Here is a 17709-nt window from a genome sequence, read left to right on the forward strand (position 1 = left end):
ACTATAATTTGAAATAGAAATATAAATAGCCATGAATTTAAAAACTATTTATTACATCATACCCACATTAATTTACCAAAGGTAATAATCCAAAGGTGGATATTCACACTAAGTCAACAATTAAGGTGGATATTGATTCATCTCCCTAAGATAGACTTAATGAGATATTTTACACCTAAAAGAACAAACCACTCTACGCACACATGTTAATAGTGAACCCCATCAAAGACTTTTGTACAATTTATAAAACCACTTCTTAATATTCCCAAAAATACTCTAGTTTTGGGGTTAGTTCTTTCTCTTGTGTCGACACAAATAAAAGGTAATAGATGTTGTGAACCATGCACCTAAAAAATGATGAGAAGCCAAAAACTACAATCCACTTTAAGCTGTAAACCTCATTTTACAATGAATACAATGTATATGAAAAAATGATATATCATAAGACTAAGTCTCATTGGTATATATAAAAGACAAAGCATACAATTATAATGAAAGGTTCTGGCCTATGTAATAATATAAAAATAAATATGTGATAATTCAATATATAGGCATACTACATGGATTTAGGATTATAAAAGGGGCTTGTATAGGGCTTAACATACCCCTCCCCCTTCAGACAAGTGTTCTCCTCAACACTTGACTAACTTTGGATGTTTCTACATGGATAACTCATCTTGCCATGTCGCCTCTTCCACTGGCAGTACTTCCAATTTATGAGATACATAAAAACTGCTCAATTTTTTAGCTTCCCAATCCTTGTTGCAAATATTGTTTTCTATTCTAGTATGATTTTTTCTTCTTCTTTAATCTCTGGAAAAATAGTTTCGACTAGGATCTTGTCACCAATTACCATTTTTAATCAGGAAACTTGGAAGAATGGATGTACTGTGAATATGGAGGAAACTCTAATTTGTAAGCCATCCTTCCAATCCTCTGCCACAGGGGCTTCGTTGGGGGAGAAATACCATACCACGTGTATTCATATAGGGGGATATATATTCAGGAAAAATGACATAATATGTTGAGCAAATAATAGGGGGTAAAGGTTTTTATGCTTGGCAGGTATAAAAAATGGAGGTCAAAGTACATGAAAAAATGCAAAGGGTGTAAAAAATGTTAATGAAAAAATGGATACCTACAATATCTAGTGAAAGTAGGGTTTTTTTAAGTTGAGAAGGTGTATTGGGTTTGTATTGGGCTCATAGAATACTACAAGAGGGACTTGGCAGCAAATTTTAAAATGAAGGACTTGGGGTTGATGCACTATTTCCTAAGACTCAAGGTGTGGTAAACAGATGGGGAAATATTCCTTGGTCAAGGGAGATATATCTTGGATATCTTGAAGGTGTGGTAGACTTGGGTTCGTATTGGGTTTTTTAAATTGAGAAGGTGTGTGGGTGTTGTGCTGTACAACAACCCCCCATTTCTTAAAAAATCTTTACATAAAATTTAAATAAGAAATGGGTCCCTTTAAATCAAATTAGATAAGATTTGTGTGTTCATAAATAAAATTGGTATTAACCCATCATAAGGAAAAACCCTTATTAAAAGGCTTAAGGTAAATGAATCATTTTAAAAGCCTTTTGAATAAAAATAAAAGTGTGACTTTAAAAATATTATAAAACTCTTCGTTATTGCGATAAAGCGATTGGAAGATCACATATCACAATAGCAAAGGAAACATACGCAAAGCCACAAAGAACCACAACCATTCTCTCCAATCCAAAAAGGCAATCGCAATCGGGAAATTGGAGAAGCCAAATGCTAAGCACAATAAAATGGAGCCCCTTAATTCCTTCGATGCGATAAAGCATATCGCAATCCGAAAATTGGAAATGTCAACAATAAGCCAACACATGAACAAAGGCATGATTAAAACCTCCGATGCAATAAAGCATATCGCAATCAGCAATCGGCGAAATCACATTGACAAAACAATAAAGCCCGAGCCCACTCCCAACTGCGATATATTAATTAGGCGCACATCTTGAAAATACATTTAAAATGGTTTGCATGCATTGTATCACCTTTCGGTGATCAGAGATATTTAAAGCAAGTGTTAAAGCCTTTCCTTTGACATTCCTGATCGCTGATTTGCGATTTATCACTGATGATCCATCAAAGAAATCTAAGGCATGCTTGAATCAATCATTCAGCATATAAGCGACATGATGGGCATTTAAGACCTCATTTACCATGATTGACAGGTTAAACGACTATTCAATGAAGCAGTTAAGGGTAGATCTTTTATTTAGATTTTATCTACGGTAATCTTTAATTATATTCTTGCCAATCAACGTAACTCTTTTTAATTATCATATTGGTCTGTAGCAACATTTCTTTGTATCACGGTTTTTCAATCGCTTGTGCAGAATTCCTCTGAAACCAGAAATCTAAAGAAAATGGGAAAGAAATCAAAGAAGTCTGCAACAGCAACTCCTCTAGTGAAAGATCCAGGACCAAGCAAAAAGGGATTAATATCAGACACAACGTGTCTCAGATTGGGAAACACTAGCTGGGAGAGTATCTATAATCTAATTGAAGTAGAAGAGCCCGAAGAATTATCAGAAGAGGCCACAGCCGATTCAACTGATAAGTCTGAAGGAACTCTTAAAGAATTGGCATGCTCCTTTCTTCATAGAATAGCAGTGCGAGATAAAGTCCTGCCATATAGAGTTGTTTCAAGGGACCAAGATGTCCATTTCCAATAAAATCGGGCATGCCAAAGTGGAGAAATTCTTTAGTGAATCCATCTATTTAATGTCCATCGGAAGCAACGACTACATCAACAATTATTTGCTCCCTGTGGAGGCTGATTCCTGGCAATACACTCCCGATGATTTCATAAACTATCTTATTTCAACATTGCGCCAACAACTCACGGTGAGTTTTCCTGAAGCTTAAATTTGAGACTATTTTTTGGATATATGTTGTGCCCAAGTTTACTAATGTTCTTGATGTTCTAGGTTTCAAGTAGTGGTCTCATCACTCATCATGCACTCAAGTACATGCACTCAAGTAAAGGGGCTCATGCTTTACTTGAGTCTGTGATGAAGGGGCTCATATTCTACTTGAGTCTCTGATAAAGGGTGGTGAGACCATTAGTGTTATGTCTCTACTATATTAATTTACTATTTTCACCATCACATAAAAAAAAATTACTGTACAACGCATAACTTGATTATCGGCACCTATTTCAACGTATGACGCTGCTACAACTTTAATGGTTTTTGTTTCTACCATCTCGTCACACTTATTAAACAAATTAATGTCTGATGACTTGGCTATTTAGCTGGCCAGATTAATTGCAATGGTTTATGTTTTTCTTAATGTTGGCATTCCATGCGGCTTGATGCACAACACCCCAGGGTGTTTCACGTTGTTGCCATCACATGGCCTTCCATGCTCGCAACGATTGCCATTAACTCCTATGCTCTCACCATGTACGTGGCTTGAGCAGACTGTCTGGTCTTGTTTGCTTCTCTTGGAATCTCTGCCTCATCAACGGTGTAGCACACTCCTCGTGATCCTACGGTGGCACTACCCCGAGGTTCTACTCTTCTCCGGAAAGCAATGGTATTGACCTCATTCTTTTGTTAGCTTCCCTACGAAGCCTGCTCTGTTGTGGCCCTTACCTTAGCCCCCTATGCAACTAGACACACTCGGCACGATGGAATTGATGTCTTTGCAGTTTGAGCTCATGGTTCAGAGGTGGTCAAGACTATTTTCAAGTAACCCTATTATTTGCATTATTGTTCGCCAGTTTCCTTCTTTTATGTGGGATTATAACCTTGTAGGGTGTCTGGTTACTGTTCTGAGGCTTGCACCTATACCAGTGGGGAAGGCGCTCCTCCAGTGTCAGGTTTCGACAACGACTGGGTAAGAATCATTCTAGTTGGAAAATTATGGCCCCTTCCTGCCATCTAGCCTCGGCCCATCACAGTTTTTTTGGCCTTTCTGTTAAAAGCATACTGGCACCGAAGGGTTAGGGTCTCTTAAGGAATTTTTTCCTTTGTTAGTTGAAGAGTTCTACTCTGTTTCTTTAGAGTTCCTATGGTTTGAAGTGGGCTTAGTTCTCGCAAGGTTCCTGAGCTTCAGATACACAGTTCTCATATGTTTATTTGTTCTAGTACTATTCAATTTTGTTTTCTGTAATGAAAATTCAAAGTTTCCAGACTCAGAATATGGCCTTGAACTAGCTTGTACAATAGTTCAATAAATAGTTTTGAGTGTCTGTTAAAAGAATTTCTTGTAAAATCGTGTTTGGCTTTTGTATACGAATTGTTGGAGTTGTACCCCAAACAAAGCTTAGGGTCTTTTCATTTCTCCAGGTTTCAATCCCGCTCTGAGTTTCACTTCCCATTGTCGTTTCCAGGAAATTCGCTAAAGGGTTTTTACCCCTCGGTATGTTATTTCAAAACAGGTGGGAAGTTTAAGGTTCTCATCCTTGGAAGTTGCTTGCGTCCATTCAGGGTTCAAAACCCTGAAGAACCCTGAAAACCCTGAGTGACTTCGGGGTTTGAGTCTACCCCATTTAATAGGTTATTCATGCAATAGTTATTTACCAACAACTCTTATATTATCTGACGCGAAGTATCTTAACTTGCAGAGGTGATTTGAACACTGAGTAATGTTTTTGTTAACTTCCTATATTTCCTTTTTTTATATGTCTAAATTTTCAAGAAAAACACTTGTACCGCATAGCTCTAATGTGGTTCCATCTGTGTCTGTTTTCATTTCTTTGTTTTTGTAAAAGAACCGTAGTTATGTGTTTTCCTATTTATTTCCGCACTCAACAGACCAGTAATAATAGCTCCTTTTCTATTCCTGCATTCTACCGAACTGTATAATTTTTCCTTACAGATACTACTGTTGTCCTTCCAGTTCCACAGTTGGTCAATACTAAATTTTCCACAAATGATATATGAACGTATTTACAGGGGAGGGTGTTGAAGGCATATAGAATAGTTAAATATCATAAACCCAAACCCACAGTGAGATAATCTCAATTTGACAACTATATTACCAAAGCTATATTTTCCTCTTTACCTTTAAGAAATATCAAACCCTGTAAATGAGACTCTTTCTCTAATTATCTAACAGTGGCGAATACTTAAAGAAAACTGTCTACTTACAAGACCCTTCCAATTCAGTTCAATTTATCAGCATTTCACAGAAGGTACCACATACCTGAGTGCTTTCGTTTAAGTACTCTACAAGGAGTGGTCACCTCTGGTCGAAGCTAGTCACACCTCCCGACCTTGAGATTGTCTTTCGGGACCAAATCTCCCCCCTAGCTTGCTCACAAGACCAACAGTCTTTCACAAGTTGCATGCGCACTATGCTCTTACCATCTGATCATCACCAGACATAGTAAGCCCCCTTTTGCTCTGCTGCCTCCTGCCTGTCCTCTCCAGGACAGTTTTCTCCTTTCCCCCTTTTCCTAGAAACAATTCCACAGTTGCGGGGGGGCAGTTAGGGTTTTCCAACTGTTTTATTATTATTAAAAACATAACTTCCCTCAGAAGTTACATGATATCCTCATGACTAGGAAATCATTTATCTCTTTTATTCACTAATAATAAAATGTCAATTTATACAGCAGATAGTAACCATCATCTATCAGTTAGTTTTTTTACCTTTTTAACTACGGTAAACAAAATATTTACAATATTCTGGGGAGTATTACAATTAGAAAATCAATAAACTAGTACACAATATATATTCAAAAACTTTTATATCAGTATGTTTTACTTGAGTCTGAGATAAAGGGTGGTGACACCATTTGTAAATCAATAAACTGGCACACAATATATATCCAAAAACTTTTATATCAGCATGTTTTACTTGAGTCTGTGATAAATGATAAAGGGTTGTGACACCATTAGAAAATCAATAAATTGGCACACAATATATATCCAATTTTTTTTTTATATCAGCATGTGTTTTACTTGAGTCTGTGATAAACGGTGGTGACACCATTAGAAAATCAATAAACTGGCGCAATATATATCCAAAAACTTTTATATCACCATGACCAGTGGCCGTGGAAATATGCACTCACAAATATTTTATATGTCAATTGGTGTAGACACTACATCAATTACGCGTACAAAAATTACTCTTCACGGGATTGGGACCTCTGGCCTCTTGCTGCAAATGTTCCCAAAGTAAGACATCCATGTGGATGAGGACACAATACAACCATACAGAATCTCAGTGTTTATTCAGTCCATGATACTTGAATTGATGATTTGATGATTTGCAGGCTATGGTGCTTTGTCAAGTTGACAAAGCCAAGGATGAAATGATGATCCAACTTTATAGCTTAGTCAAGTAAGGTTTAATGACAAAATGTGGCTAAGGTACGTCAATAATTAGTTTTATTATTTTCCCATTTCTGTATTTTGCCAGATTGATTTTGATTTTCACTTGAAATCAGGTCTCTTGGGACTTTACGAAAGTAGTGTTTTTTGTCATCCTCTGCAGGTGTAGTAGACACCTGTTGATTGGAGCACTGTACATTTGAGCTTTTGGGGTGCCTTTTCAACTTTTTGTTTAAAAAGGTCCTACATGGATTTAAACTTGGATCGATCCCAAGAGAACTTTTGACTTATCAATTCTATTTTCCCGTGTTGATATGTATGTAGTGTGGGCTCAGTAGCAACACCTTTTAACCTCAATATCAATGACAATGGAGCAACTATGAGCCCTTTTTTGGTTCCTTTTTATTAGCACTATGTTTCACTCGTTTATGTCTCTTTATTTTGAATTTTAATTTAATTTAATTTTGAATTTATAGATAGACTGTGTTATTGGTTGTTTTGATCAATACTGGTTTGCTTTTCCTGCTTCTCTTGGAATTTTCCTCGTTGAATTGGTGAGAGTTCTGTATTTTTCCACTTATATTTATTTGAATTTTAATTTAGTTTAATTTTGAATTTATAGACAGACTCTGTTATTGGTTGTTTTGATCAATACTGGTTTGATTTTCCTGTTTCTGTTGGCATTTTCCTGATTGAATTGGTGAGGGTTCCGTGTTTTTTCAGTTATATTTATTTGTTTCTTTTTATTTACTGATTGGGATTTTGTTTGTTGCAGTATTCATGGGCAATGTGAAGTTATCATGTTTGATGTTACTACACAATTGACTTACAAGAATGTCCCAACGTGGCACAGAGATCTTTACAGGTATCTCTTTTGCAGGAGGGGTTGGATCTCTAAGTAGAAATGAAGGTTCCTTAATTGTGTGGTGGCACAACTGCCTGAACTGATTAGCTAAATATCTTTGTGAATTTCAGGGTGTGTGAGAACATTCCTATTGTTCTTTGTGGAAACAAGGTCGATGTGAAGAATAGGCAAGTGAAAGCTAAGCAAGTTACTTTTCATAGAAAGAAGAATCTTCAGTACTATGAGATATCTACAAAAAGTAACTACAACTTTGAGAAGCCATTCCTGTATTTGGCACGAAAGCTCTCAGGGTGAGCCTTTAATTTAGTTTCTGATGCTCCCTAATATGAATGTTATATTAAAAAATTTGCATTACTTCTATAATGGGTTATTTTTATAGGGATCCAAACCTTCATTTTGTGGATTCACCTGCTCTTGCTCCTCCTGAGGTTCAGATAGACCTTGCAACCCAACAGCAGTAAGTCGAATGCTATTTTCTTATTATTTTTTGTTAACTTTTATTGAAATAATTTGTTCCATTTCTAAAAGATTGAAACTTTGGCTTACAATCTTTTATGTTGTCAGGTACGAGGCAGAACTTGTAGCAACTATGGCCCAACCCCTTCCAGATGACGATGATGATGCTTTTGAATAGCTTTGTTAAGATGCTTTTGCATATTTAGGGATTGGCGGATTCAATTAGTTTTGTATCATTGGAGTTTGCTCTTGAGTTTCGACATTTAATACTGATTTGTATTTGGGGCTTAGAATAGCATTATCGCATCTCTCTATAGGTGATTTGGGTACTGTGCAGATGTTTTCATCGGTGGAGTTGGCTAAGCTATCTTAGTTCAACTCCATTACAGAGCTATTTTTATATGCTAAGACAGTTTTTTCCGTTATATACTCTTGCACATTTTACACAAGAACTTTTTGTACTCTTCAAATATTTCAAGAAAGCTCAACTGCCTTTCGTTGTGTACTGTTGGGGGAAATGCTAGTTGCAATGATTGTTGCTTGTAATATATTATGGCTTGTTAAAACTTTCTCTAAAAATTCTAGCTATGTCTGAAATTGGTTTACATAGTTGATAACTGTGGCTATCAAGCCTGCTTGGGTATTCTTGTGGGTATGTTGTTTATCGAACACATAAAGGTATTGCCATTTCATTAATTGGGCTCTCGATTGATTTCTGCATGAAGATTCGCATTTTCTAAATCTAAAGTCATTTGTATTTGTCTTCAAAAAGAACATATAAAAAAATGTGTCCTTGTGAAGAGAAAGAGCCAAAAAGAAGAAAGAAACAACCCCAAAGGCCAAAAGGATATCACTTCTCAGATCAACATCTCTCTGAAATGGAGGATGAAGAAAATATAAAGAATTCTACAAGTATTGTTGATCAGAATCCATTAGAAATATTAGTAGGAGGAGTTGAGGATGGGGGAACTATGGTTCAAAGCTCAAACATTAATAAAGAAAAAAAAATCTACAATTCAAATGCAACAAAATGAGAAGATTCCCCTGAAAAGAGGTGGGAAGCGTTGAAACAATCCATGCATCAAAAAGTTCAGATTCAGATAAACAAGTCGCCATGAACATGGAAGAGAATCAAATGGCTATTTTAACTACCACTCCCGACCATGGTGGTTGGAAAACACTAGAGAAAAAAGAGGGAAAAAAAGAGCAGTTAAGTGCCTTCACACTTAGCTCCAAAATTCTTTAAACCAATATCTTTATGTAATTGTGTTTAAAAGATTCTAACTAAAATAGTAGCTATAAGAATAAACGGAGAAAGTTTCCCACTATAATCTCTCTCTCAAAATCCAAACTCAAAATAATAATGTAATTGTGTTTAAAAGATTCTAACTAAGATAATAGCTATAAGAATAAAAAGAGAAGTTTCCCACTATAATCTCACTCTGAAACCCAAACTCAAAATATATGAATTAGATGTATATTTCAAAATATCATGTACAAGCATATACGAGCATAAGCCTAAATATAATGGTCCTTTAAGACCTCATTTACAAATAAAACTTCTATTTTTGGCATTTTGACTAGTGAGTATATGCTAAAAATAGCAACTAATATACAAAATTTATGACCTCCTTTACAAACAAATCTTGTATTTTTGGCATTTTGACTAGTTAATATATGCCAAAAATAACAACTAATATACAAAATTTAACTAGTGTTGTTATTGATTAAAGCACAAATATTATTAGTTCCTACCTTGGCTATCAGTCGATTTTCCTATTGACCGTTATTAGTTTAGCAATGACTAATCCAAATTATAATGTTTAATTTTAATAATAATTATTTTTTAAACATTTGATTGGGTCATAACTTTGAAGGTCTTATTGTAGAGTTTGTGTTTGTCATAATTTTTTGATGTAGTTGCAATATTTATGCATGATTTTTAACTATTTGTGCTATGAATTTTCATTGTTAAGGTTCATAATTAAAATCCTTGAAAATAGTCTAATAGAGATCATAAGTGAAACCTCTTCCACGTTAAGCATAATAATGTAACAATAATTAGATATCATCTTGCCCGCTCTCTTATAACATCGATGCCCAACTCAGTGGGATCTGTTGCCTGCACTTCACGGTACACACCATCCAACTCGCTCCTAAACTTGTCCTTGGAGCTCGCATACACCATCTTGCTCCTCACCCTTGAAGGCTCAGGGGACCTGTAAATTTGTTTACGCATTTCAAAATCCATGTAATATATTTGAAAGAACATGTACAAAGAAAACCACCCTAAAATATTGCTAAAATAACCATTTCGTAATCAAATTTCTTATATTACGAGGAAATAAATTAATGACGCTGGCTTACTTACCAGGAAATGAAGAATATCTTGCTCTTTTGACAGTCGTCTTCGGTGACAAAATCGAAGTCATAGACCGCGTATCTACACTGTGTCTCGGGAAGAGAAGCCCTAAAGCTATCATAATTTTCACCAGGGCCACCAAGTTTATCTACTGTGACCTCATTTTCTTTCTCGTCGATCTTGAATATTATGAAACGATATATCTTCTTCTTCTTCAGATCAAAGAATGTAGACTTGCATTCATCACTGACAGCCATCCCAGAACATGCACTCGCCTGCAAATATTCTAGATTTGTCAGAATTAAGAGAGAAAACCTTCCAAAAAACAGACCTACACCGAATTTGTTTCACCAAAACAGTGGACCTTTAAGCATTTAAAGGAAAATTAAAGCAAAGGCAGAATACTGACCATTTGGAAAAAAAAAAAGCCGATTCCTGTAAATTAAAGGCGCCGAGAACGTCTCAAATCAGCAGAAAGGATAATTAAAGGTGTAGGCGGATAGTGAAGACTCTCAAATCCAATTGAATATCTCACACAGCTGGATGCAAGCTCTGGCCCCGACAACTCCAAGGATTTATTGAAATGCGTTCAAGAAAATCAATGAATGCCGCGTACAGCAAGCTTGAATTCAATTTTTCAAATAGTAAATGGTAACATGCTTTTAACTCAATTTATATGGAAACGCTTTATATTGTTTGAGTCATTTGAATGCTGGAAAAGCCGGATTCAATCTTAAAGTCGGCCATCATTTCCCTTTTAAATGGTTTGAAAAATAAAATTGAAAATATTTTTCTACCGATTTAATTTTTATTTGAAATTATTTAAAAATAAAAATAAAAATTGATTTTACTTAAAGATATTATGACACATTTAATGCCAATGCCTTTACTTTATGTATGATCTTTTTTTTCATACAAAGGCCAGGTATCATTCGTGGTTTCTTCAGGTCTATTTCATTGTAAGAAGTTATATTTTGGTTTTTGGAACTTTAATCTATATGTAACTATCTCATGCATAATTTGTTATCCTGTTTTTTAATTAAAAAAACTTTATAGGTTATTTAATAAGTTTTTTACCATGATTTTGTATTGTTTAATTTAGCATTGACTTGTTAAAATAGAAATTAAGTAGAAAATTGTATAAAATAGAAATTAAGTAGAAAATTGTATTAATAGTTTATTTTAATAAAATATAATATAAAATATTTTGTGAGACATGTTTAAATTCATTTGCCTATCTGTTTCGAACCAACCAATGTGGTTCATCGTCACGGTTCTAAAACATGTCTCAAAAACTTGATATGGATCACAGAAGCCTAAATTCAATAATCATAGAAAATAGTTTATGTGAATTATTTATTGACATTTAAAATAACAAAATAAAGATATATTTATTATTTCATGTCTCAAAAACTTGATATGGATCACAGAAGCCTAAATTCAATAACCATAGAAAATAGTTTATGTGAATTATTTATTGACATTTAAAATAACAAAATAAAGATATATTTATTATTTCTTTTTAATGTTGTTGTGCTTTTCTTTTATTTTTATATGTTTTTCCACTTTTATATATAGGGGATTTTCATTTTAGTTTCATTTTAGCTTACTAGTTTTATGTTATATATGGCATTTATGTATAGTTGTTATATCTTTAGTCTTAACTTGATTAAGTATCTAGATATCAAATCTTTCCAGGTGCAAACTTCTTTTTGGATTACAAAATTTAAATGAAGGTTTGCACCCTAAGAGATTTGCCCCTCTCAGTGCTAAATAAATCTATGATTAAATAGATCTAAGTTGATTTAAAAACATCTATAGAATTATAATACCATAATATAAAATAGACCTATATGTTTGTATGTTATGTATGGTAAAATTTGATTCTATATTCTTGCATATTGGTTGTGTTTTTGCTCATACACAGATTTTTTGTAGACAATAGCGGGGTGGCACATTTCTACATTTTTCGTTGTTTCAGATAGTGGGTCCAAATACTTTGGCTGTGGATATATCAAAATCCAATAAATGAGTTTAGAGCCTACTAGCTAATGTTGCAAGTTATGTTTAGCATATTATGTATGGAATATTTTATATGTTGATACACACTTCATAAGATATTTTAAGAAAGTTATTTTAATAACATTTACCATAATTTGATATGCACATTCAGAAGGAGAATAATGGAAAGGAATGGAAGGAATTTGAGTAAGCAATATCCACACTTGTTATTAGAAAACTAACACAATTTTTCGCATCTTGAAAAGATGATGATTTCCACCTCAACCTCGCAAAGCATAGGCAATTCATATGCCTTCTTCAACAATATGTGTTTATGCTTGTAGAAAGACACGCAACAATTTATAATATTCTTGATTTGATTTATCTCAATCTTTCTGCAACCCTTTGTGTATTTATACCTGCTCTATAACCATTCCAATCACATCCACAAAGTCCTAGGTTAATAAAGCCCTAGTCATGTTAATGTTATTAGTTGTTAAGCCAAAGATGATCTGTGGATTGCCTTTTTTTTTTTACTCATAAAGAGATATGAGGAAATCATTGCAGGTGATCAGCCATAATATCTCCTAACGCAAAAGTTCAGACACACTAAAATGACTTCATTTTAGTTGGAGTGTATCCTCAAGGTTTCCGAGAGGGAGGATGGGGAATGCTCACAAATAAACAAGAAGAGTGGATGAGAAAACCCTCTTTGGAGGATGGAAAGGAAGGAAAACCAACTTGTATTTTGTTTTCTCTAAAACCTACTTTTATTTTTTTCATTTTTTAATGTATTTTTATTTTTATGTTTTAATTTAATGTTATGTGACAATATCTCTCCAATACTATGGTGTTACTAAAGTGCCTATTAGCAAAATAAATTGTATTTTTCTCACATTGATGTTTTCTAGGTGGACCTTCTTTTGACCACTTTAAGATCACATCACCCTTTAAAAGGTGTTATTTTCAAGATTTATGCCTTATTACATAGTTTTTACTTAAATTTATCCTAACATGAAGATCTTCCTTAAGTCCTTTTGATATTTATAATTTCGTACTATAGTGTGAAGCGAATGTTGGACTTCCAAATTACACCCTTAATGTACCTACCATGGAAGAAATGGCTTCAATTTTTCGAGAACAAGGTTAGTCCCCAATGGAGATTGTGTCCTCGACCTGGAGGCTAGAAGAGGAGATGATTATCTCAAATGGTATAAAAGCATCCTTGAACTAGAACTGGAGAAATCAAGAGAGGACATGGTTCTAGAACATCCTTCTCTCACCAGAAGTTCCCCCCTTTGTCTCTCACAATTCTTGGAGAAACAACAATTGGAAACTCTAATTAGGTAAAGGAGAGCTTGATAATTAGCTAAGTGGAAGATCTCATTATTATCATTTTATAGTGGAGCCATAAAAGGTGATCTAAGGGTGGTAAGAGACCCAAGGGGGAGTTTTGGTCATAATTGACCTCATTAGAAAGCAAGTTGTCTCTTTTGCATGACTAGTCACCACCATAATCATTGAAGAAGATTCCTTATTAGTAGCAAGGTATTTCTATCCTCACCTTTAGAGCCCTATCAACAACCACCATGATAGGAAACTCCATGGTTGTCATTAGAGTGTTGAAAGGAAACATAAATCTCCTCTTTTATTCTATGTTATGTATTCTTTAGAGAACCATGGTTATTTCCAAGAATTTCAAAAAAGACTCAGTTTCCCATGATTCCCGTGATAAAAATCCAATTAGAGTTGTAATGGTTAATCAAGTTTCCACAATGGAAGAGGGAATGCTTCATTTTAATGCATACGATTTTCTTCAACATTACATAGATTGACATGCATAACCACCATACGCAGGTAGCAATTGGGTGGGGTTTCGTTTTAGACTTGAAGGGGCAGTCAACCTTTCCACATATAGGTAACATCATTTTAAATTTATAAGGGAGAGGATTTATTACGTCCCATGCTCCAATAAGCTCCTCCCATCCCTTTACATCCACCTTTTAGAAGGAAATGTTGGTGACATGTTCCTCCGTCCTTCTACTTCTTAAGTATTCCTCCTTTCCCACTCAACCTTGTGTGTCCTATTCATCCTTTTAGGATCTGTCTCCATGGGTTTTATAAAAATACCAATGGATGTGTTGGATTTATTATCCCCCTTATCATGGATCTTGCCTATTGTCCCTTTTTCCTAACAAAGGAAACTAAATCCCTCCATGCTTGCTTAAAGAAATGTTAAGAATAATTTAATGTCGCTAAGGATGCCATTGAACATGCTAGATTTTTAGGTTTGAGATGTAGATCTAGGTTGGATACATCAGAAGATGAAAGATAGCACCATTATCAACAAGCCTAGGGTGACATCCAGTGACACCTCTGGTAATTTCAACCATGTGAGGTAAGCATCCTCCTTGACCCTTTTCACATTCAACATTTGGTTCATGAGAATCTTACAATTTTCCAAGAGGCACCTCCATGATATTAAGGATTTCAAACAAAAAATGGCCTCCAATCCATATTTACTCCTAAGACAACAAGAAATTCCTACTCCCATTGCAACCCCAACTCCAACCATGATATTTGCACACCATAATTGGTTTCTTGTTTTTATTGTGATGCATAATTTCTATGTTTTTAATATGGTACTATTTTTATCTCTTTGTATTTATATTAAGATAATCTACTATGTAATATTCCTATTGAGTTTCGAGAAGAAAAACTTGGTTAATATGTTGATTAGCATTTCAATAGATTTCTTGGAATATTTTAATATCAGAGTTCAAATACCTTATTTTGTATTGTGTCCTTTAGGCTATTCAATTTTTGTATTTAAATATTACTATAAATGACCTTTATTAAGTAGACAAAAATCCCAAGACCTAGGTCCTCAACATTATATCACTTTTTTGGCCCTCAAATTGAGGATTTACTAGTTTGGTCCACTCGTGTAGTTTAGTAGGTTCTAACCCAAACTAGCCCAAACTAACCCCAAATGTAGTGTTTCCATTACTAACTCATTAATGAAGTCATATGGTAAGTATCACTAGAACATTTGGCGAAATTTTTGACATTTTATCGATGTCATTTTGATGAATGCACAACAATGTTCGATGAAGTATATTAGTTTAGTTTATTGGCATAGTTTGTTCAAACCTAAGACACAAAAACACATTGATTTACGATCCTTAATAATGCAAAAGGGAGCATTATCCCCAATTAGATTCAGTTGTTGTAATTATTTTTTAAATTAAATTTCCAATTTATTTATGAGGGACTAAGAGCCTAATATTTGTATCCAAAAACTTAGTGGCTTAACCAAGTGCAAAACACTTGCGAAGTATATAAAGTTTGGGGTATATTAATATGAGGGTTGTGATCCAGTGAGATCAATGACTATAATTTGAAATAGAAATATAAATAGCCATGAATTTAAAAACTATTTATTACATCATACCCACATTAATTTACCAAAGGTAATAATCCAAAGGTGGATATTCACACTAAGTCAACAATTAAGGTGGATATTGATTCATCTCCCTAAGATAGACTTAATGAGATATTTTACACCTAAAAGAACAAACCACTCTACGCACACATGTTAATAGTGAACCCCATCAAAGACTTTTGTACAATTTATAAAACCACTTCTTAATATTCCCAAAAATACTCTAGTTTTGGGGTTAGTTCTTTCTCTTGTGTCGACACAAATAAAAGGTAATAGATGTTATGAACCATGCACCTAAAAAATGATGAGAAGCCAAAAACTACAATCCACTTTAAGCTCTAAACCTCATTTTACAATGAATACAATGTATATGAAAAAATGATATATCATAAGACTAAGTCTCATTGGTATATATAAAAGACAAAGCATACAATTATAATGAAAGGTTCTGGCCTATGTAATAATATAAAAATAAATATGTGATAATTCAATATATAGGCATACTACATGGATTTAGGATTATAAAAGGGGCTTGTATAGGGCTTAACATACCCCTCCCCCTTCAGACAAGTGTTCTCCTCAACACTTGACTAACTTTGGATGTTTCTACATGGATAACTCATCTTGCCATGTCGCCTCTTCCACTGGCAGTACTTCCAATTTATGAGATACATAAAAACTGCTCAATTTTTTAGCTTCCCAATCCTTGTTGCAAATATTGTTTTCTATTCTAGTATGATTTTTTCTTCTTCTTTAATCTCTGGAAAAATAGTTTCGACTAGGATCTTGTCACCAATTACCATTTTTAATCAGGAAACTTGGAAGAATGGATGTACTGTGAATATGGAGGAAACTCTAATTTGTAAGCCATCCTTCCAATCCTCTGCCACAGTGGCTTCGTTGGGGGAGAAATACCATACCACGTGTATTCATATAGGGGGATATATATTCAGGAAAAAATGACATAATATGTTGAGAAAATAATAGGGGGTAAAGGTTTTTATGCTTGGCAGGTATAAAAAATGGAGGTCAAAGTACATGAGAAAATGCAAAGGGTGTAAAAAATGTTAATGAAAAAATGGATACCTACAATATCTAGTGAAAGTAGGGTTTTCTTAAATTGAGAAGGTGTATTGGATTTGTATTGGGCTCATAGAATACTACAAGAGGGACTTGGCAGCAAATTTTAAAATGAAGGACTTGGGGTTGATGCACTATTTCCTAAGACTCAAGGTGTGGTAAACAGACGGGGAAATATTCCTTGGTCAAGGGAGATATATCTTGGATATCTTGAAGGTGTGGTAGACTTGGGTTCGTATTGGGTTTTTTAAATTGAGAAGGTGTGTGGGTGTTGTGCTGTACAACAACCCCCCATTTCTTAAAAAATCTTTACATAAAATTTAAATAAGAAATGGGTCCCTTTAAATCAAATTAGATAAGATTTGTGTGTTCATAAATAAAATTGGTATTAACCCATCATAAGGAAAAACCCTTATTAAAAGGCTTAAGGTAAATGAATCATTTTAAAAGCCTTTTGAATAAAAATAAAAGTGTGACTTTAAAAATATTATAAAACTCTTCGTTATTGCGATAAAGCGATTGGAAGATCACATATCACAATAGCAAATGAAACATACGCAAAGCCACAAAGAACCACAACCATTCTCTCCAATCCGAAAAGGCAATCGCAATCGGGAAATTTGAGAAGCCAAATGCTAAGCACAATAAAATGGATCCCCTTAATTCCTTCGATGCGATAAAGCATATCGCAATCGGAAAATTGGAAATGTCAACAATAAGCCAACACATGAACAAAGGCATGATTAAAACCTCCGATGCAATAAAGCATATCGCAATCAGCAATCGGCGAAATGACATTGACAAAACAATAAAGCCCGAGCCCACTCCCGACTGCGATATATTAATTAGGCGCACATCTTAAAAATACGTTTAAAATGGTTTTCATGCATTGTATCACCTTTCGGTGATCAGAGATATTTAAAGCAAGTGTTAAAGCCTTTCCTTTGACATTCCTGATCGCTGATTTGCGATTTATCACTGATGATCCATCAAAGAAATCTAAGGCATGCTTGAATCAATCATTCAGCATATAAGCGACATGATGGGCATTTAAGACCTCATTTACCATGATTGACAGGTTAAACGACTATTCAATGAAGCAGTTAAGGGTAGATCTTTTATTTAGATTTTATCCACGGTAATCTTTAACTATATTCTTGCCAATCAACGT

General features: G+C 34.4%; 2 protein-coding genes across 3 annotated transcripts; one reads left to right on the forward strand and one right to left on the reverse strand.

Annotated features, from left to right (window-relative positions):
* Positions 1-2763: 2763 nt before the first annotated feature.
* LOC149238116 (GTP-binding nuclear protein Ran1B-like) lies at positions 2764-8075 on the forward strand. The gene is made up of 8 exons (XM_089369469.1): positions 2764-2886; positions 3767-3882; positions 6095-6173; positions 6272-6339; positions 7105-7194; positions 7305-7484; positions 7574-7651; positions 7759-8075. The coding sequence occupies exons 1-8, from the start codon at positions 2764-2766 to the stop codon at positions 7826-7828; spliced, it is 804 nt and encodes a 267-aa protein (XP_089225595.1). The 3' UTR covers positions 7829-8075.
* Positions 8076-9718: 1643 nt separating this feature from the next.
* LOC149238117 (actin-depolymerizing factor-like) lies at positions 9719-17275 on the reverse strand. 2 transcript variants are annotated; one of them, XM_089366920.1, is made up of 3 exons: positions 17260-17275; positions 10022-10292; positions 9719-9869 (listed from the first exon to the last, which is right to left on the reverse strand). In XM_089366920.1, the coding sequence occupies exons 2-3, from the start codon at positions 10267-10269 to the stop codon at positions 9719-9721; spliced, it is 399 nt and encodes a 132-aa protein (XP_089223046.1). In that variant the 5' UTR covers positions 10270-10292; positions 17260-17275. The 2 variants fall into 2 exon arrangements, with proteins under 2 accessions (XP_089223046.1, XP_089223047.1); XM_089366921.1 differs by lacking the exon at positions 17260-17275 and having other exon boundaries at positions 10022-10296.
* Positions 17276-17709: the final 434 nt, after the last annotated feature.

The sequence above is a fragment of the Pinus tabuliformis genome, chromosome 8 (genome assembly GCF_031772625.1).
Source record: "Pinus tabuliformis cultivar Carrire ecotype Pingquan chromosome 8, CPIR1, whole genome shotgun sequence".
NCBI classification, from domain to species: domain Eukaryota; kingdom Viridiplantae; phylum Streptophyta; class Pinopsida; order Pinales; family Pinaceae; genus Pinus; species Pinus tabuliformis.

Excerpts from the sequence above, each read along its gene's own strand:
- LOC149238116 (XM_089369469.1), top strand. The coding sequence starts at position 2,764 with ATGTCCATCGGAAGCAACGACTACATCAACAATTATTTGCTCCCTGTG. Across the intron at positions 7,195-7,304 it reads TGGCACAGAGATCTTTACAG|GGTGTGTGAGAACATTCCTA; the intron begins GTATCTCTTTTG and ends TGTGAATTTCAG. Across the intron at positions 7,652-7,758 it reads GACCTTGCAACCCAACAGCA|GTACGAGGCAGAACTTGTAG; the intron begins GTAAGTCGAATG and ends TTATGTTGTCAG.
- LOC149238117 (XM_089366920.1), bottom strand. The coding sequence starts at position 10,269 with ATGGCTGTCAGTGATGAATGCAAGTCTACATTCTTTGATCTGAAGAAG. Across the intron at positions 9,870-10,021 it reads AAGATATTCTTCATTTCCTG|GTCCCCTGAGCCTTCAAGGG; the intron begins GTAAGTAAGCCA and ends ACAAATTTACAG.